The following is a 21,730-nucleotide window of genomic DNA, read 5'->3' as shown; positions in this document are numbered from 1 at the left end:
CAGCCCTAGTCCAGCACTAACCAGTACCTACATTCAAGTGGGTAGCCGTGTTGGTCTGATATTTGAGTCCAGTAGTACCTTTAAGACCAACAAAGTTTAACTCTGGGTGTAAGCTTTTGTGCGCATGCACGCAAAGTGCCCACATTGCCTCTCTCCTCTTACCTGCTTAGACCACTGTCCCTCTTGCTTTTGCCTTTTGCAACCACAATGAGCTGTTGGAGAAAGAGAGACCAATACAGGCACTCTTATTTTTGTGTTTCACAAAATCCAACTCTTTTCACCCCCATCCCCTTCTTGGTAATCACAGCCTTTCTTCCAAGGCCACACCCACACTACACTTCCATAGACTTCAAGGCAGTCCATCTACATGGGTCCATATCCTTTGGGGCAGAAAGATGAATTAATCAGCAGAAAGCTATCATGTGCCTTTGAGATCTTATAGAACTGGATGTTTTATTTATATCCCACTTTTCTCCCCAATGGGTATTCAAAATGGCTTACAACATCATTCTCCCTTCCTCCATTTCATCCTCACAGCAGCCGTTTTATGAGGTAGGTGTCTGATCCAAGGTCACTCAGCAAGCTTTCCTGTCTGTCATGTGTTGGGTTTGGCCTGCCAGGGGGCCTTTAGCATTAGGAAAGTGAAAGTTGGGAGCCATCGCATAAGGGAGTATCTAGAAATAAGCAGCGAAAACATTTTGGCCCTGATCCAGCCCCATTATCTTAGTCATGTTTCCTCTACATAATCGGCATTAAAAATAAAACTTGTTTCCTGAAGAAGGCTTCTGGATTGAAATGGTTTCAGTTATGTGATTCTCCGCGTAACTTTGAAACCTGGGTTTGCTTTGTTTAAATAAATCTTGTTACTTTTCTGCTGATGTACTAACACTTTTGTGGAAAATATTATGGAAGTCTGTTTGTCCCATTTTCCCTGCTTAACCTTTACCACCTCATTAAACAGAGAAGCCTTGTTGGCTGTTGATGACATTTGTGTGCAGCTGGCTTCTTAATTTCTGTCGCTTCCTCCAAGCATAGCTTGTTTGTTAGTCTGGTTGCCCGTGCAGAAGCTGCCTAGCCGCTTCCTACCCGTACCCATCTTCTGCTGTCTGTCTCTTTGATTTTGGCGGTGGTTGTGTTTTCTTGTTCCTAATAAACTGCCCGGCTCCTGCCATAGGATATGCCATTGTGAAGGAGATGAGGAGAGTCCTCTGATCACTCCATGCCGCTGCACGGGGAGCCTTCATTTTGTTCATCAGGCATGTCTGCAGCAGTGGATCAAGAGCTCAGATACCCGGTGCTGCGAACTCTGCAAGTATGAATTCATCATGGAAACCAAAGTGAAACCTTTACGAAAAGTAAGTGCAGGAAATGGTTTTCAGATGGCTTTAATTCCTCAGAAAATGAGACATCGCTGCTTCCTTGTCAGCTCCCAGGGTCCTTTCACATATGGCTTAAAAGATATACTACGCATTATACGGTGCTGTTCATCTTTGTTTTAAACTTAGAGTCCAGATGGCACAGAGCTGTAATTGGCTCTAGATTGCTGCCAAACATATCATAATGTACATTTTAAAAAAAAAAAGTATACTTGCTTCCCAAATCTGCCATTTTAGTGAGCATATGCTGTAGGTTCACCAACAATGTAACTTGTCAAACAGATTTGCCAGGTATATCCTATGCCCGGATACGGCTGTGATAGAACTGAGACACAAGGAAAATCTGCAAAAACTTTCCCCGCTTTCCTGTATGATCTCAGCCAAGGTTGTAGGCTAAGAGATGGAGGCCACGGATGGGATATTGTGAAGGTTTTCAGGATTTCACCATCTTTTATAGGAGATTTGACAGTCCTCTTTGTGTTACTTTTAAGAGTCCATGCTTACTAGAATTTCAGAAAATACCTTAAGAATGATTGATGTTTATTTTGTTTTCTGGGGGCCTAGCTGGAAGATACCATGTGCCCTGTTCAGCCACAGCAGCAAAGCGGCATTTTACACTTTTTAAAAACTTTTCAAAGTGGTGGCCAGGGGAGCTGATCTTGCTGGAGATTGCAGTGGGGTGTGTGTGTGTGAGGGGCTTCTGTCTACTTCCCTACATGCACTGTTGAAAACTTCAAAAACAAGCTGTGAAATGGCACCATGTCCCCTTAGCAGACTTGGGGACATGGTATTTGCCAATTTGGCCTGTAGTTTAGTGGCTTCTCAAGGAGGAAAACAGATTGTCAATTGCTGGAATTCTTAGAACACAATATAATTGGAACCTTGGTTGTGAAGTCGGTAGTGACCTTTAGAGTTCCACCCCCCCCTTGTCCTGTTAAAGCTCCTGTGTGTATATTTGGGTATCATTAAGGAACAAATTCTTACCAGCTACTTTAACACATTTTCTTTTTGTTTTAATTTTTTAAAAATTAAAATATAAGGCTGTATCATACAAACAACCACAAAAAGGCAAATAACAATTCACAATAATTCATAGAAAGCATATGGAAATATTTTACCTCTTATCTTATTGTTCCAGAACGTTTAATCTTATCAGGTATTCATTAAATTTATTTGAATGGTCTAAATTCTTTCTTTGGCTTCTCTGATAGCATGTTGGTTTAATTAAGGACACACTTCCAAATATGGTGAAGCTCTGAGAGGGAGAGAGGGGCTCTCTTTTTCCTCTCTGCCGCTGTTGCCATCTTAACCACTGTAGATAAGCTTAGAGCCAATGCGGCATCTGAAGGAGCAACATGTTCCATTGCAAGCAAACAGAAATAACCTTTCATTCAGAGAGCATGCTTCCCCCCAGCATTTCATGAAAAAACTGAATCTCACTCTGCCAAAAAACACTTTGTTTTGGAATGTAACTAGGAAATGTGTAGTAAATCAGTCATGAAGGGAGCCGCACTCAAGCAATAGTCCTGTGAATGCCTATATATAATAGCTAACATATGAGAAATAAGTTACCATTGGAAACATTTTTAAACATTGTTTTGGTTAATAGAAATTAATTTAGGAACAGCACAACTCCAAATCTACGTCCATTCCTCCTGACCAATAATAATCTGTAAATTTCCTAGTGTAACTTAAAGATACAGCGGCTGGGCCCTAATAACAAAGAATACATTTTAGCAGTGTTTCCTCCAGATAATTGATAACCACTGTTTATAAGCTCAGAAGCTGTCTTCAGTCTTAAACTGTTCAGACACTTTAGATCAGACACACAGCAAACACTTTGCTGGGAGGTATAAGTGTTTGCTGTTTGTCTGATCTGAATAAATTAAACCAACTGAAGTCTGTCATGTGAACACATGAAGCTGCCTTGTATTGAATAAGTATTAGGCAGGTTCATCATTCTGAATAAGTATAAGGCAGCTTGACCCATCGAAGTCAGTATTTTCTACTCAGGCTGGCAGTGGCTCTCCAGGGTGTCAGGCTGAGGTCTTTCACGTCACCTCTTACTTGTTCGTTTTAACTAAAGATGCTGGGGATTTAACTTGGGACCTTCTGCACACCAAGCAGATGCTCTACCAGTGAGCCACATTTTAGCAATATTGTCTTTGAAATTCAGAATTGGTCCATTTTCTACCAATATTTCCAATACCATTATGTCCAAATTATTGTTTCTCCAAATTGAACAATAAAAATAGTGAAAGTGCAAAATCTTTAAAGGAAAAAATCTGTCTGAAATTAACAGATACTCTCGCTGATAAGTGATCAGATATGTGAAAACCAGCTTTTAAATCTACCCTGAAAATTAAAGGAAGGTGATACTTGATTTAAATATTCATCTTTTCAGCACCTAGCAAAAACATTATTTCATCTGTGATATTGTTTGTCTGCTTCTAGTAACCTCTTTTGTCTGAATAAGTATATTTATTTTTATTCACTTCATTTATAACCCACTTTCCTCCAAAGTGGCCCGGGGGACAAATTAGGCCCCCAGAGGCCCCTGAGCAAGTGGCTGTCATTGCATCCTTCTCCCCCTCTCTTGCTTCCTTCTGCATCACAGCCTACTTTACCATGCTTGTTCAATTACACAGCAGCTACAGAGCCAAAGCTGAGGCTCCTCCTTTGGGGAGGAGGGGGAGAGGGATAGTATCTCTCAATTGCACAGCAGAGCTACTGAGCCAATCCTCTCTCCTTTCTGTTGGCTGAGGCTCCTCCCCCTCCTGATCCTCTGGGGAAGGAAGGACAGATCCAGAGCTTCCTTTGCCCAGTTCCCTAGGTTGCAGAGGAAAGGTACAAAGAAAGCACCTTGAAGACCAATGAGTGCTAAGTTTATATTTCTACAACCTGGCATTATTATGACACACATGGCCCAGCCCAACAAAGTCTCATCTGTGTCAGATCCGACCCATGTAACAGATGAGTTTGACACCCCTGCTCTAAGCTGTATACTATGCTGGCTCTTTAGAATTTAGTAATGTTCTTATTAAGGATGCAATCCTAAGAACAGTGTTCTTGGAATAAGCCCCATCAAATAAAATAGCAGTCGTTTCTGCCCTAAATCTCCTAGTAATTGTTGATGACCAGATTTTTAAATAAAAAGTAAAGAAGTTGACCTAGATGAACCTAGCTATGGAGAGTCTTTTTCCTGGCTTTGGGCAAGTTGGTAGTTGTTTTTAAGAAGTAATTCCATTTATAACAGCAGTGAAGTAGATTTAATCTTGCCTGAAATTGGCTTGTAGAATTCCGTGATCAAGCTGCGTGAGTATGGGGCCTTGTTATTTTTCGTATCTTTAATAGAGAAAAGTCATGATGCTTCCAAAGATTCAATATCCTGCTGCCTCACCTTATAAATATTAATCTTTTAAGGAAAATTTTGAATAGCGTCACAGCTATATCCTGATATTTTTGATGTCCCATAAATGCTTTTAAACTGATTATATCCTTGATTATCATAAATTTCTCATTACTCACAGAAACAGAGTTAAACATTTCCCTTTCTCTTTCCTGAGGATTCTGGCGATAAGCTTAGATGGTATTTTTACTGAATATTTTTAATACTACTTGTGATAGCTTCAAGCCCTTTGAAGTTCTTGCTGTGCTTCTAAAAGCTTAAAATCCTTTCTAATAACTTGCAGTCTCTCTGCTCTTGGATTTGAATTAGATTCTTTTTGTTCTCCCATCATTGCCTTCCCCCCCCCCCTCAAATGCTTAAGTATTTTGGATAAAAAGGATTCTGATTTATGCTGTAACTGTGTCTCAAATTACAGGCCAAGAAACAGTAAGATAGCATTTTTTATTTAAAAATTCACCAATATTTGATTTTAACAGTTCTTGGGCATCTTCTGTGGGGAGGAGCCAACTCCCATTAACCATTAACCAGCTCCCATTGCCTGCCACCAAGTTAACATTTCTGGCAGTGTGGGCAGTATACACTGTAGGTTTAGTATTAGCACTAAGAGACCAAGTCGTAATTGTGGGAGACATACAGAAGAAATCTATCCTGAAGTGGGAATTATGTGGTAGTGGGGAAAAAGTAATTTCTATGATGTGGATGCATCCATTAATTTGATTAGTATGAACAGACTTCACAAAGGGATTTAGAAAAATACTTTGCCTTCAAGTCATTAGCCATTCTGTCTAACTTGCCTCCATTGAAATTGTCTCCCAAGAAAACAGGATGGACACAAAGACAGATAGTTTTCTTCCATATTAAGCATTTTAGTGTTAAATGTCTGCTCTCATGGTTCTTATCAGTCTCAATAGTTCTCAAGGTAGGGTTAGGCATAACAGGCAGGGAATTTGCAAGGGCTTGCAAGGGTCACTTCCTTTCCTCTGGCATCCCCTCCCCCATCACAATTTCCTCTCTTTCTGGCAGCTCCCATATTCTCTCACCTGTCCCTGCTTTCTTCTCTCCTTCCCTCTTGCCAACCAACTTTTCTGTTATCTGCTTCCCCCACTTTTCAACTTTATTATTTATTTACTTCATTTATATCTTACTTTTCTTCAAAATGGAGACCCAAAGCAACTTACATCATTCTCTTCCATTTATCTTCACAACATAACAACATAAGAGAAGCCATGTTGGATCAGGCCAATGGCCCATCCAGTCCAACACTCTGTGTCACACAGTGGCCAATATATGTGTGTGTATACACAGACACACACACACACACATATATATACATACTGTGGCTAATAGCCACTGATGGACCTCTGCTCCATATTTTTATCCAATCCCCTCTTAAAGATGGCTATGCTTGTAGCTGCCACCACCTCCTATGGCAGTGAATTCCACATGTTAATCACCCTTTGGTGAAGAAGTACTTCTTTTTATCCATTTTAACCGGAGTGCTCAGCAATTTCATTGAATGCCCATGAGTTCTTGTATTGTGAGAAAGGGAGAAAAGTACTTCCTTCTCTACTTTCTCCATCCCATGCATAATCTTGTAAACCTCTATCATGTCACCCCGCAGTCGACGTTTCTCCAAGCTAAAGAGCCCCAAGCATTTTAACCTTTCTTCATAGGGAAAGTGTTCCAACCCTTTAATCATTCTAGTTGCCCTTTTCTGCACTTTTTCCAATGCTATAATATCCTTTTTGAGGTGCGGTGACCAGAATTGTACACAGTATTCCAAATGAGACTGCATCATCGATTTATACAGGGGCATTATGATACTGGCTGATTTCTTTTCAGTTCCCTTCCTAATAATTCCCAGCATGGTGTTGGCCTTTTTTATTGCAATCGCACACTGTCTTGACATTTTCAGTCAGTTATCTACCACAACCCCAAGATCTCTCTCTTGGTCAGTCTCTGTCAGTTCACACCCCATCAACTTGTATTTGTAGCTGGGATTCTTGGCCCCAATGTGCATTACCTTGCACTTGGCCACATTGAACCTCATCTTCCACGTTGACACCCACTCACCCAGCCTCAACAGATCCCTTTGGATTTATTTATCACAAAGTGCCAACATGGCAACTTAACCTGAATACTGAGGTTTTAGTTTAGAAAAAAAAACTCATAGTGAAATTAACAAATTGAAAGAACATTTGCTTAGGAAACCAACAAAATAGTACATGTCAGAATGGGAGAATGTTGGTGAGAGTGTCCTAAGGCAATAAATGGAGGCTGTTCGTTGCTCTGTTGCTTGTGAGGAAGCTTAGGCTAAGAGGAAATGACTGACTTAAGGTCACCCAGCGAGCTTTGGCAAAGTGGGGATCTAAACCTGGGTCTCCCAAATGCTAGTCTGATGCTCTGCTATACCACACTGGTTCTCAGCCTTCCCTTTATCTGGCAGCCTTTCCCTGCCAGTATCATAATACCCCTGTATAAATCGATGGTGCGGTCTCATTTGGAGTACTGTGTGCAGTTCTGGTCGCCGCACCTCAAAAAGGATATTATAACATTGGAGAAAGTCCAGAAAAGGGCAACTAGAATGATTAAAGGGTTGGAACACTTTCCCTATGAAGAAAGGTTAAAACGCTTGGGGCTCTTTAGCTTGGAGAAACGTCGCCTGTGGTGTGACATGATAGAGGTTTACAAGATAATGCATGGGATGGAGAAAGTAGAAAAAGAAGTACTTTTCTCCCTTTCTCACAATACAAGAACTCGTGGGCATTTGATGAAATTGTTGAGCAGTCGGGTTAAAACTGATAAAAGTCCTTCTTCACCCAAAGGGTGATTAACATGTGGAATTCACTGCCACAGGCGGTGGTGGCGGCTACAAGCATAGCCAGCTTCAAGAGGGGATTGGATAAAAATATGGAGCAGAGGTCCATCAGTGGCTGTTAGCCACAGTGTGTGTGTGTGTATTTCAGGTAGTGCTTCTATTATTTTGGGCATAGTTAACTTGCTAATTTTATTTTCATGCCTTTTCTGCAAAAAAAAGTTTTTCTTAGGTTTATTGAAAGTAATGTCTCATCTTTTCGTGGTTGCAATCTTTGGATTTTAGAAGAAGACATTGGATTTATATTCCGGCCTCTGCTCAAGAGTCTCAGAGCGGCTCACAATCTCCTTTACCTTCCTCCCCCACAACAGACACCCTGTGAGGTGGGTGGGGCTGAAAGGACTCTCACAGCAGCTGCCGTTTCAAGGACAACCTCTGCCAGAGCTATGGTTGACCCAAGGCCATTCCAGCAGGTGCAAGTGGAGGAGTGGGGAATCAAACCTGGTTCTCCCAGATAAGAATCGACACACTTAACCACTACACCAAACTGGCTCTGTACACCAAACTGACTCCACAAGTTGAGAGTATTGATAATTGCGCAAAAGGAGTTCAGGAAAGGAGTGAGTTGGTAAACTAGATTTAGCTATTGGAAGGCACTTTTGATTGCTGTGTCAGCCTGCTTTTCAAACAGTAAAGCTGGGTCCTTGGGTACCCTCAGGCTTCCTAACCTGCTCTGCAAAATCAGTTATCAGTTACGATGCTTCTCTTTCACATTGAATGGAGCTTTTGTCATTCATTTTATAAAAGTAGCAGGTTTCATTCAACCCTCAGAGAAATAAAGGAACTGGTATGATAATAAGTAGGATATCAGTGTTGTTGGCCTGTAGAAAACTTTGGGAAGCAACAGTAGAACCCTAAGCAGAGATGGGCTTAGACGGGAACAACTCTTTTTAGGATTGCACGTTTAGCAAATGCTATATTGCTGCTGCTCAATTGTAAAGAACTGCCTCTGTTAAATGGATGTTGGTTTCTATCGTGGGGAAATATTCCTAGACCTGTTTCTGACCTAACCTCTTGATCTGTATTTCTTCCTAGTGGGAGAAGCTGCAGATGACAACCAGCGAGCGAAGGAAGATCATGTGCTCGGTCACTTTCCACGTAATTGCTATCACTTGCGTAGTGTGGTCTCTCTATGTCCTTATAGACCGGACTGCTGAAGAGATTAAGCAAGGGCAGTCTACTGGTATGTGAGTTTGCTTTTCTTGACACAACATTTGTTTTTGTTTACTTTTGTTTTGTTTAAGCTATCCTACTTTCATGGAACAATTATAGGCATTCTTAGAATCTAAGTGCTAACCCAGGGATCGGCATCCCAGCGGCACATGGATCCAGGTAGCGGGGCTAGCCCGGTCAAGGGGGGGGGGCACCTTCCAAGCTAAATTGAGTTGGAAGAAAGATTTCTTTCACAGCAGTATTAACTTGCTTCTCCAGCAGTAGCGCCTGTTAATGTAGTCCATCAGGGAAACGGGATCAGTGTGGTCCATACATGGGCTAAAAGGTGGCTTAGGCATCTCTTCCGTCTGAGAGAAGTCCTCTGAGCCATGTTACAACTAAGAAACGCTAAGCTACTAGACCTGCATCTGAAACCCTGGAGAACCAATGGCAGTCAGAGGAGACTTTATTGAGCTTGATAGACCAGTGGTCTGATACAATGTAAGGCAGCTTCATGTACTTGTATCTTGTAATTATCAGCAAGTTACTGCCACAGCATTCAGTGCCACAGGAGGTGGTGGCGGCTACAAGCATAGACAGCTTCAAGAGGGGAATGGATAAGCATATGAAGCAGAGGTCCATCAGTGGCTATTAGCCACAGCTTATTGTTGGAACTCTCTGTCTGGGGCAGTGATGCTTTGTATTCTTGTGCTTGTGGGGGGTGGGGCACAGTGGAAGAGCTTCTAGCTTCACTGGTGGACCTCTTGATAGCACTTGAGTTTTTTGGCCACTGTGTGACACAGAGTGTTGGACTGGATGGGCCATTGGCTTGATCCAACATGGCATCTCTTATGTTCTTATGTTAAACAAAAGTTTTCACTTTGCTTGGCCAAAATAAAATAAGCTTGGAAGTCTAAAGCTAATGCTTAGTGAAATTGCACAGGCCTGAAGGAGGCAAGTCTCCAGTGCTTTGCATATTTTCTTGCTACTCCCCACAGATTGCAGAAACTTTAATTACTTCATGCAAAATGTGTAATTTTACTAAATTGGCATTATTTATGTGCAAGTCACAGAATTCATATTTGCTCGGCACAATTGCTTTAGGGCAGTCCTTTTAAATGCGCATGTAATGTCTGCAGAGCTTAATCTGAAGCACCTCATAGTTTAGAGAGTCTTGGATTTGAGGATTTTTGTCTTGTTGCTTCTGTATTTAACAGATGCAGAGTATGCCAGCTTTTAAACTGTCTTTCCCCTTTTCTTTTCTACAGGGATTCTTGAATGGCCATTTTGGACTAAACTGGTGGTGGTAGCTATTGGTTTCACGGGAGGACTTCTGTTTATGTATTTTCAGTGCAAAGTCTACATGCAGTTGTGGAAAAGACTTAAGGCTTATAACCGTGTAATATATGTACAGAACTGTCCAGAAACTAACAAAAAGAGCACATTTGAAAAATCTGGAGCGACTGAGCCAAACACTGAAAACAAAGATGTGCCCGGGAGTCTTCACACAGAGACAAATGGTTCACATTACACAGAGCGTGAGGACTACAGAACGGATATTTTCCATGTCTGATTGTTATACTTGAAGATCTGAGCAAGCGTCATCTGCTCTGCTCAGCAAAGGTCTAACTGGTGAACTTTTTCCCTCCCCTTCTGTACTCCTAAAACATATCAAGTATATCATCGCTGCAAGTTGGCCTGTAGCAAGGATTAATAGGATACATGGTATGGGGTGAATGCAAGACACGATTGTCATTGTCTCTCCAAGTTAAACAACTGACAGGTTTTGGACATTTCCAGAAATATTCCAGAATGCATTCAGGGGCATTAAACATTTGATGCAAGAATTGCTTCTGTCCCTGTGGGAAGCAACCCAGAGCTTAAAGCAGCCATTTCATGCAAGGTCTCCTTTGCTGGGCTGTATCATTTCTAGTTGCATGTCTGTATGTTCTGTGTATACACACTCACAAGCTCCCTGCACCTAGAAAACTAGGTACTTTCTGTTCTGAGGTTATACAGCCAAGGACCAGACTTGATCTGTCATTGGATCTCACAATCTGTAGCTAGGCCTTAAAAGGCAGCCCTGGGGAGGAGGGACTTAGATGAGGGAAGTGGTGGTGCTGGCCATAGAGTTACCAGTGGTTTCCTTGATCCAAATCCCCCACATAGACAGCTCCTTTGTAGGCTACACTACACATTAGAGAATCCAGTCACAGATCTCTAATACAGCAAGAGAGATTTATGTTCCCGCTTTAAATCCAGCCTGTTCCTAGTATTACAACAATGTGTTTTGAAAGTGAATTGCAAAGCATAGAGCACTTTCGATTCACTTTTATAATAATGTTATGACCTTATAATAACATTTTATAATAAGATTAAAATGAAAGAAAACCTGGCATATTCATTTAAATTTTCACCAAAGACCTGCTTCTAACATAGACCTGAACTAGCTGCCATTTTTTAAAATGACATAATCTATAGTATGTTACTACAAACAGGTTAACTCTTTTAACATGTAAAATGGTTTCAGTGTTCTGATTGGCTTGTTTTAAGAGTTAAGGTTCATTTGAATAAGGTTCATTAATATAAATTTCCCCCTGTACATAACGCAGCAAACCACTTTGGTTGCAATGCTGTGTGTGTGTAATCTGTCAATTCCATCTGGGAATTTCAAGACAAAATTTTACAAGCACATTTTTTTTTTGTATGGGAGAGTGAAGCCACTAATGATGGTGGTTGTTTTTTAATTCACATTTTTGACAGGTAAATCAAACAAGCTGCCTAAATGGGCAAATAAAAACCATTAGATGTTCTCTAGGATCCTTTAAAAATTATTTATTGATCTTAGTTCAAGTTGAAGAACACAGGCATAAACATACAGAAAATAAAGGGAAAGGGGGAAAGTTAGACAAGAAAAAACAAGGAAATATCAGTATAAACATACAAAATACTTTTTTTTTTCTTTCAAAAATTAGGATCCTTTATCATGTCTGGGAAAAAAAATAGTTTGATTCATTTGGGCCCATTAAATTCTGAATTAAATCCTTTTTAAAAATTTGCTTTGATTTTCCAAAGTAATGCTGCAAATCAAAGTTCTTCCAACAAAGACAAAATGAAATGCTGTAATAAACTCTCAACATTGAATTGTAAGAAGCCTCATGATTATCTGTTAACAATAGATTTTAAGCATTAAAAATGAGTGGATTAATTTTGAAACAGGCACTCAGAAGAAGTAGTACAGACATCCTAGGGAATCGGCTTTTTGTTTGTATGTATGCATAGACCTGGGTCCTCTGGTTGCCTGGAGCTAGGATAGTAGTTTCACCAGCTTTGAAAGTGTGGTAATTTGTTGAATCTTTCCATTTTGTTTCTGGGGGGTTGCCATGATACCTTTCAAGGGATGTGCATCCTTTCAAGGGATGTGCAGGCTAACTATCCTTCCACAAATCTGCCTTTTTCTCTTGGACTAGCCTAGGCCTTGTGCATCCCAAAGTGCAATTACAAGGACTTGTTCCCTTCTGTCATGCTGGAGTCCAAATAACTTTTCCCCCCTCAGACACATATGAGACAATATACTCAGGTTAGATAAAATATCAAGTCTCATAAGCCTATATGAGCGCAGGCTGAACATTAGCTAGCAAGAACCAGTTGACCATTAACCCTTGCATTATTTAGAGAACTCTGGAGCCTGTGCTGGTCGGTGCACTGCAGTGAAAGGTGTAATCAAAAAAGCCAGATGGGTTATGTTACACTCTTTCTGAGGGAATCTGCTCCTTCCTGGTTTGCAAGATCAAAGAAATGCATACTATTGTATTTCTTTTTCTTCCGATCATTTTAAGTACATAATTTCTCATTTTGAGCTGTTATGCAATGTCCAGATTCTTGTACATTTGCTTTGGACTGAACTGCCAAGATTTGTCAGAAGAAAAAAAGGGTTGGGCCGCCGCATCAAATCATGAGTGCCATTCTGTATATCGCCATGCTGCAATAAGAGACTCTTGCAGCACAGCGTCAGTTCCCAGGGCTTGCACTGTCATGGCACCTCCATGTGCTCCCCCCTTCTCTGGTCTTGGTGCTCAGTTTCCATTGCCTGTTCTATAGGTGCCCTTACTCTAGCACAAGCTGGATCTGAAGATCTGGGCTTTGGAATCCACTTATCAATATGGAATTTACTTGAACACTGGCAAAATATCTGGTTTATAAACTCACTGGTTCTGATTCACTACTTATTCAGGGACCCTGATGTGAATACTTGCAAAACTCTTGCTGCTAAATATGCAGATATTTTCAATGAAACCTTTTTAAACTTTGAAATTTAACAGCAACTGGACAATCCGGTGAAGTGCTGAAACATGGTGTGTGTTTATAGGATAGCAACAAATATTTACAATTAATATTGTACTTAAAATGTTTTGTAGCTAAGTTATTGTATATTGCTTTACACTGGCGTATCGTTACACTTTCTACAAGCATTTTACAGTTCAGCATTTTTTGTCCTGTGTAAAAATTCTAGTAACTACAGTTTTAGCATCCTTTGCTGAGAGCTTCTCATTGTCACAGTATTACACAGTTGCTGGGCAGTGGGAGCAGTTTTTTAAGCTGTACTTGTCATTTGTGTTAAACACAGAAGTTATTAACTGCAGCAATAACGTTTTTATAACATGTAAGTGGTGCAAAATGTTTTCCTTGCAAACAAACTGTATCTGAGACAAAATGTTCTGTTCCTAATACTTTTGGAATAAAAGAGAGTTGGACATTCCCTGCCTCCCTTACCCTTTTAAGTACTATCTCTTCAGACTGCTGTGTTGGTGCATGCGCATCTCTCCACTCTTTTCCTGGGGACAATGAAGTTGCAATGTATCTAATATGATCTGGCTGGTGACAAATGATGCTAGTGCAGAGGAAGAGAACAGCTCCTACTCACTTTGAACTCTGTTTTCCCTCAATGACATTGGCATGTTCCAGGAAGCCAAGTGAATAGTGCCACTGCAACAGTTACTTATAAGTGTGAAAAAGGCCTGGAAGCACAACCACTGGTCAGATGCTGCTAAGGACAGGGTACTTTCCTGTGGGGGGAAAGAGAATCTGAAGTTGAGGATCTCCCTCCCACCGTCTTACAAACGGCTTTTTTAGCAGGAACTCATTTGCATATTAGGCCACACAACCCTGATGTAGTCAATCATCCCAGAGCTTACAGGGCCTTCTGTAAGCTCCAGGAGGGTTAGCTACATCAGGGGGTGTGGCCTAGTATGCAAATGAGTTCCTGCTACAATAAAGCCCTGCTTACAAAACAAGAAAAGTGGTTCTCTCTCTTGCTCAAACACAAGCAAAATATGTTAGAGAATTTGCACGCAGCAGAAGAGCTGAAGGAGAGGGACAGACAAAGCACAGGAATTAATAGACAAGAGAAACAACTGTACTCAATGGTAGATATATTTACCAGGATAGTATCCAATATTCAGAGTCGTTGCCAGGCCAAGGTCATACACAGTAATCAGTACACACTTCAGTAGATAACAGTATACAGCAGTAAGTATACACAGCACGATCCAAGCACAGTAGCATAGGATCCAACACCAGCAGTGTTTGCTGCCACCCAGATAGTGAGCCTCACAGTACCCACAATCCTTACAGGCAGACTGAGCAAGCTCACTGAGCTTCCCTAAGTACACGTACCAATCATGCAATCTTACCAGAAGGTTGCATCAGCTTTGTGAGTCAGCACAAAGCCTAATTACAGGTGAGGTCATCCCACCTTACCTCAGTAACAGGTAACAGCTGGACCATGATGCAGCATGACTCAGCATGACATTGCAGAAACAACATTACTGTTACCTAAGATGGAGTCAGTCAGCCATTTTAGGACTGAGTTCCAACATTCTCCTCTTAATAGTTCTGTTCGTTTCTCAATCCGAGCCTTTTACAGTGCTCATTATGCTTTTCCATAGTCTGGGGTTTAGTAAACATATCTGCTGTATTGTGGCCAGTATCACAATACCTTATGTTTATCAACCCTTCCATGATACATGATCTGACATTCTGGTACCGTATGTCAGTGTACCTATTCCTTGTCTTTACTCCTTCAGCTTTTGCAATCTCAATCACAGCTTGATTGTCTTCCAGAATTTCAACAGGTTTCTCTGCCTCTATATGCAGGTCCTTTAGTAGCTGTCTAAACCATTCTACCTCAGTACAAGCGGTAGAAAGGGCGCAGAACTCTGCCTCGGCGATGGACAATGCAACCACACGCTGCTTTTGTGTCTTCCAGCATATTAATACCTCTCCCAAATAAATGGAAAGACCTGTTGTTGACTTTCTGGTTTCACAGTCACTTGCAAAACTTGCATCTGTATACACTTTCAGTGCTAGCTCCCCCCTAGGTTCGATATAAAGACACCAGTCAGCAGTGTTCTTTAAATATCTCAACACTCGCTTAGCAGCAATCCAGTGATTCTGCTTTGGGTTCTGGGTAGCTCTTGCCAACAGATTACAGGCTACTGATATGTCTGGCCGAGTCCAATTACTGATATAGCTCAGACTACCAATTAACGACCTGTACATTTCAACATTACATGGTGGGCTATCAGTAACATCGTTTACAAAGCCAGTCACCATAGGGGTTGAAACAGTTTTGCAATCAGTCATCTTGTACTTGTCCAACAAATCTATGATTTTTGGTTTTTGTGACAGTTTAAAACCTTGTGTAGTTTTTGCAATATCTACACCTACATAGGTCTGTACAGTACCAAGATTTCTCAGTTTAAACTTCTTACTTAAGGCTGAAACAATATCATCTGTTTGTTTCTTTGTCTTGGTTAGAATCCCTAAGTCATCCACAAAAGTAAGAACAATACATCTTGTTTCACCACTTCCCTTGGTAAACACACATGGATCAGCAATGCTCTGGGTAAACCCTAGCTGTTTAAGTGTACCCACTAGGCATTTTGACCATTGATGACCACTTTGCTTTAGACCATACAAGCTCTTATTTAGCAACCAGTATCCCTTTCCAGTACCAGGAATACCTTCTGGTCTCTTTAAATAAATTTGGTGCTCCAAATTAGCATTCAGGTATGCCACACAGACATCCAAATGGGTAAAATGGAGTTTTTCTCTAGCTGCCACAGTTAAGGCAGTCAGAAGTGAACTGCTCTTTAATGTTGGAGCAAACACTTCATCATAAATCTCATTAGTCTGTCTGCAGCCTTGTGCTACAAGCCTCGCCTTATACTTTTTTCCCCCAGACTGGTCTGTTTTCACCTTGTATACCCATCTACTGCCTATGGGTTTTACACCAGCAGGTACAGTATCAGTCTCAACATAAACATTTAAACGTTTCAGGGAAGAAAGTTCATCATCCATAGCAGCCCTCCAGTTACACTGCTCTTCCTTGGACAAAGAGAAAATATCAGTATATTTCTCAGGCTCATGTATAGCAGACATTACAGGACTAAATCTCTCAGGAGCTCTTCTTTCACGTGTAGATCTCCTCAATGCAGGCTCATCAGTTGGCACATTCCTCCCGGAGAATTCCTCACGAGTAGACTTCTCTTCCATCTCCTCCTCATCAGGCATCTCCTCTTTAGGTACAGCAGGGGTTAACTCAGCCGCCTCTCCCTCCTCTGGGTTGCTAGGCATCGAGCTGACTTGTAGCCGGATTCCTTGGTCATCCTCAGGACAGAACGCTGGTGATTGGGTGCAACGATCCCAGCCCTCTGATCTCTCCAGAAATGTGGCCGAAGCACTAATCACCACCTCACGACTGTCGAGCGTGCCAAAACGATAACAGCTCCCGTTTCTCTCATACCCGAGAAACCTCATACGTCTAGCCTTCAGTTGGCCTTTACGTCTGAGCTGTTGAGGAATATGAACAAAAGCTGTAACTCCAAATACATGCAAATTTACCAAGTTTGTTACCTTGTCATGCCATAGGCTTGCTGGTATTTTGCCAGTTGATGAACACCAAACTCTGTTCAGGTTGTAGTTGGCACAGCACATAGCCTCTGCCCAAAATCTCCAGGGCATATCTGCATCACGTAACATACACTGGCACATGTCTTGCAATGTACGGCCTCTTCTCTCACAAAAAGCATTATGGGTAGGTCTGTATGGAGCAGTCAATCGGTGCTCAATTCCAAGCTCTGCAAACAAACTTTGAAAATGTTTATTAACAAACTCAGAGCCTCGGTCAGAAATAATGCATGCAGGCACATTTCCAGTTTTTCTCTTAACAAACCTTAGCCAATTCTGCATATTTTGAAAGGTTTCAGTTTTAGCTTTCAACAGGTAAACAAACCCATACCTTGAATAGTGATCTTCTATGCTTAATACATACTTGGCCCCACCTACTGACTCCTTAAAGGGCCCTATCAGATCTAAGAACACTAGGTCAAGAGGTTTTTTACTAGTAAATTTACTTGGAATACGCACAGGAGCTTTTGAAGACTTTACCAGCTTGCAGATTTCACAGTCAAGAAATTCCTTGCAAGGTTTAAGACTAATGCCTTCTGCCTGTTCAACAATCTTCTTTAGAGCAGGAAAACCAGCATGCCCTAATTTCCTGTGTAAAAGATGACAGCAATTATCATGCACTGGTTTATTTACACAGACGTTATTACACGTTTGTACCTTGGTATGCAAGAAGTATAAATCTTCCTTCAGCATAGCCTTTACACACAAGCCATCACTGGTCCTCAGCTCACAGCACGAGGTGTCAAATTGCAGTTTGAAACCTTCCCTGCACAGAGCAGACACAGACAGCAGATTCATCTTAAGTGAAGGAACAAAACCCATATTAAGCTCTTTCCTTAGGCTTGGCAGGAACACTTTCCCTCTGCCAAAAACAGTTGCCTTAACTCCATCTGCCAAAACAACAGACTGGTTATCAACAGGTGTGTAAGTAGTAAACAAACTCCTCTCTCTACAGAGGTTCTCCAACGCTCTGCTGTCAATTAGGAAAGATTGAGTGTGGTTAGTTGACTTACCAGTAGTAACGGGATGCACATTACCACTCTTATCAGCAGCTGACCTCTTTTCAGACCGTCTCTTTCCCTTTCTGGCCTTGACAATTCCTAAACAAATGTTTAGAAGAGCCACACCGGAAGCATTTCTTCCTTACAGCCATTACATTACCTGTTTGACAGTCAGGATCCTCCTTAACAGTAAATCCACTGCCCCTCTCTGGCTTACAGACAGGCTTTCTCTCTGCACGTAGAGAGGAATTGGACTGTCTCTTGCCAAATTCATCAAGAAGCCGTCCAGTTACGACGTTCATGGTTAACCCTGTCTCAGGCAAACCCTCCAGGCTCGTTATCACAGCGTCATATGATGCATCTAGGGAACTTAAAAGTATGCACACCTCCTGTGATTCAGAAAACATTTGGTTATGCTCTCTTAGTTCTAGAAACATTCTACGCATAGCCTCAATATGAGATAACATATCTGCATTAGCTGCCAACCTGGTATGCAGAAGCTTCCTCACCAGACGTATCTGAGAGCCGACCGTTCCTCGGACGTAAATTTGCTTCAAAGCATTCCAACAGTCATGAGCCTTCTCCAGTCCTGCTATATGCACCAGCTGGGAGTCGTCTAGAGAAAGACCTATTAAAGACAAAGCCTTAACATCCTTTTTACGCAAAAGGTCTGCAGCTTTTCTGTCTTCAGCAGCTGCCAACAACCCCCGTAAAGGAGCAGCCACCACCTCCCACAGCTCTTGGTGCTTTAATAACAGACTGACCTTCTGGGACCACGTGGCATAGTTAGTCCCGTTCAGCTTAGTAATGCTGAGCCCAGAGAAGGAAACAACATTTGCAGCTTCCATCTCTGCTACTTATCACTGGACACCTGTGCAACTTGGAAGTCTGCCTCCGTCTCTTCCAAAAACGCTGTGTTGCCTCCTCTGTCTTCAGAACAGCAGCACCTCTGGAAACACTGGGAGCACTTGGAGCTCTGGGCCCATAACCAATGTTAGAGAATTTGCACGCAGCAGAAGAGCTGAAGGAGAGGGACAGGCAAAGCACAGGAATTAATAGACAAGAGAAACAACTGTACTCAATGGTAGATATATTTACCAGGATAGTATCCAATATTCAGAGTCGTTGCCAGGCCAAGGTCATACACAGTAATCAGTACACACTTCAGTAGATAACAGTATACAGCAGTAAGTATACACAGTACGATCCAAGCACAGTAGCATAGGATCCAACACCAGCAGTGTTCGCTGCCACCCAGATAGTGAGCCTCACAGTACCCACAATCCTTACAGGCAGACTGAGCTTCCCTAAGTACACGTACCAATCATGCAATCTTACCAGAAGGTTGCATCAGCTTTGTGAGTCAGCACAAAGCCTAATTACAGGTGAGGTCATCCCACCTTACCTCAGTAACAGGTAACAGCTGGACCATGATGCAGCATGACTCAGCATGACATTGCAGAAACAACATTACTATTACCTAAGATGGAGTCAGTCAGCCATTTTAGGACTGAGTTCCAACAAAATAGTAGGGCTTAACTTCACTGTATCCTGTGGTGATGGTTGCTTCCTGGGAGAATGGCAGGTCACAGAGCAAGCTCCATCAGAAGTGAGTGATTATATCAAAAGTGGTGAGCATATCCAGTAATTCCAGTAGAGAGTTGTGATGGGTTCCAAAAGAACACCAGGTTTTAATGGCTACTTGTTTCTGAGAATCTGGGAGATTAGGAATTAATCTTTCCTAGAGTGGAGAGCTAATGCAATTGTTTGCTCTACCAGTTCTCTGATTGGCCAGCATCAGCTGAGGGTTGCTCTACAAGTTTTCTGATTGGCCAGCATCAGCTGAGGAAAACTGTAACATCAGCTTGAGTCCAGCTTTAAGACCAACGAAGTTTTATTCAAGGTGTGAGCTTTTGTGTGGACATACACTTCCAGAAACAAGCTGAAATGAAACTTACCAGTCCGTAAATATAAGGCAGAGGCTGAAAAGCAAATTAGCATACAAACATACAGGACGTTTTTCGAGCAGGAACGTAGTTCTGTCTGGCTTGGCAACGGAGTGTGGCCTAGTATGCAAAGAAGTTCCTGCTGGGCTTTTTCTACAAAAAAAGTTGTATGAAACAATGGAGAAGTCAGGGGTGTGGCCTAATATGCAAATAAGTTCCTACTGGGCTTTTTCTGCAAAAGAAAGCCCTGCAAACATCAATATAATTAAATGTTTTAACATGGATAACAAGCTAAGTTTATAAGGTCATCATTTTTCAGATTTAATTCCGGGAGAAAACAATGAGGCAAACATGTCAGAATTGCAGACTGATATATAAATGTATCCTTACTTATGGAGTGTTCAGAGCAGACATCTGGCCCTGCTGTCAGGGTTACAAACTCCCGATGGAGCCTAGAGTTCTAGAATTACAACTCATCTCCAGACAGCAGAGAACAGGTCCAACAGAGAAAATGGCAGCTTAGGAAAGTGGACTATAAAAGCTACCTATTCTGGTGCAGCTGACCAGGGTCTCCCTCATTGGAATGAAGAAGAAAGCCGGAGGATGGGAGGCTGCATGGGGCAGAAAGGGTTTGCTGCCTCCATTTGAAAGGAGTCTACCAGTGTCCAAGGGGAAACTGGCCATTTCCTGGAATTGTTGCTCGTCTCCAGAGGACAGGGATCAGTTCCCCTGGAGGAAAAGGCAGCTTGGGAGAGTGGACTTCTTTGGCACTGTTCCCCTCCCCAAGCCTCATCCTTCCCAGGCTCAAGCGCCCCTCCCCAATCTTGAGGAATTTCCTCAGCCTGGAGCTAGAAACTCTCCTTGGCAGGCTTAGATCCAGACCGCTTTCCCACTCAGTCTCCAGGTGGCTTGCAGGGTTCTCCTCGCCTCCATTGAATCCTCATAGCGACCCTGCAAGGTAGACAGGACTACGAATCTCTGACTGGCCCCAGGTCACCCAGCAAGCCTCCATGGCAGACGAAGACCCCAAAGTGCCCAAAGGTAGGCGTCTTTTGGTCCACTACCAGAGCCACAGCCTCTGCAGCCAGAGAACAGCATGTGCTCTGGACACAATGACCATTGGGTCTGCTCTGAGCCCAACGGTCATCTGGTACATCTTTTAGAGTTCTCCGTCTCCATGGAAGCCGGAACCCTGGCTCTGTGACATCACTGAAGGGAGGGTCCAGCAGCTAGAAAGCTGGGAGCGATCCCTGGTGATCCACCCAGAGAGGACGAGTAGAACAGGACATCGGAAATGCGGGGAGATGCTCCGTCTGTTCATTAGCCTGGGTAACTCATAAGATTGGTCTGCCTGCTTTACATTTTGAGAAACATTTAAATAGTTGGACCCCATGTACAACCAAACACTACACCAGACTGGCTCTCTAAAGAGAAAATTATCTCCCTCTCCCAAAATACTAGAACTTGAAGGCATCCAATGATGGGCAGTAGGTTCAGGACAAAAGGAAATACTACTTTACACAGAGAGTAACTGAAATGTGGAATTCCTTCTTAGAGGATGTAGTGATGGCCACAGGAAAAAAAACAGTTTTAAAAGAGGATTACATAGATTCATGGAGGATGTCTGTCAGTGGATACTAGCCATGATGGCTGAGGGGAACCTCCACATTTAGAAGTACTAAACTTCTGAATCCCTGAGTAACATCAGGGGAAGGTCTCGCCTCTATTCCCTGTTGTTGAACTTCTAAAGGAACTTGTTGGTCACTTTGTGGGACAAGATACTGGGCTAGATGAACTATTGGTCTGATCCAGCAGGGCTCTTTTTCTGTTCTTACCCCTGGATACTAGGTGATTTTTTTTTCTCCCTCTACCCCTCCTGAGCAGAAAATGAAGAGCCTTGGAAGAGTGAAGGGAAAAGTCATGGTTTTCGAAACCAGGAAACTGAAAGGCACCAGCCTCTTGAACATTGTTCCCGAGAGAGCCATACCCAAGTATGACAT

The 21,730-nt window shown here is 42.2% G+C and overlaps 1 protein-coding gene across 2 annotated transcripts in view; it reads left to right on the top strand.

Moving 5' to 3' along the window:
• Window positions 1-13,577, top strand: part of LOC132582150 (uncharacterized) — a 67,677-nt gene extending 54,100 nt beyond the window's left edge. For both annotated transcript variants that reach the window (XM_060253626.1, XM_060253625.1), the window contains 3 exons: window positions 1,175-1,355; window positions 8,696-8,843; window positions 10,081-13,577. In XM_060253626.1, the coding sequence (XP_060109609.1) occupies window positions 1,175-1,355; window positions 8,696-8,843; window positions 10,081-10,385 (634 nt within the window). In that variant the 3' untranslated portion in view covers window positions 10,386-13,577. The remainder of the gene's footprint in view (window positions 1-1,174; window positions 1,356-8,695; window positions 8,844-10,080) is intronic.
• Window positions 13,578-21,730: the final 8,153 nt, after the last annotated feature.

Source organism: Heteronotia binoei, chromosome 14 (assembly GCF_032191835.1).
Source record: "Heteronotia binoei isolate CCM8104 ecotype False Entrance Well chromosome 14, APGP_CSIRO_Hbin_v1, whole genome shotgun sequence".
NCBI classification, from domain to species: Eukaryota; Metazoa; Chordata; class Lepidosauria; order Squamata; family Gekkonidae; genus Heteronotia; species Heteronotia binoei.
The sequence above is the reverse complement of the archived record's forward strand: the minus strand, read 5'-3'. Positions and strand labels throughout refer to the sequence as shown.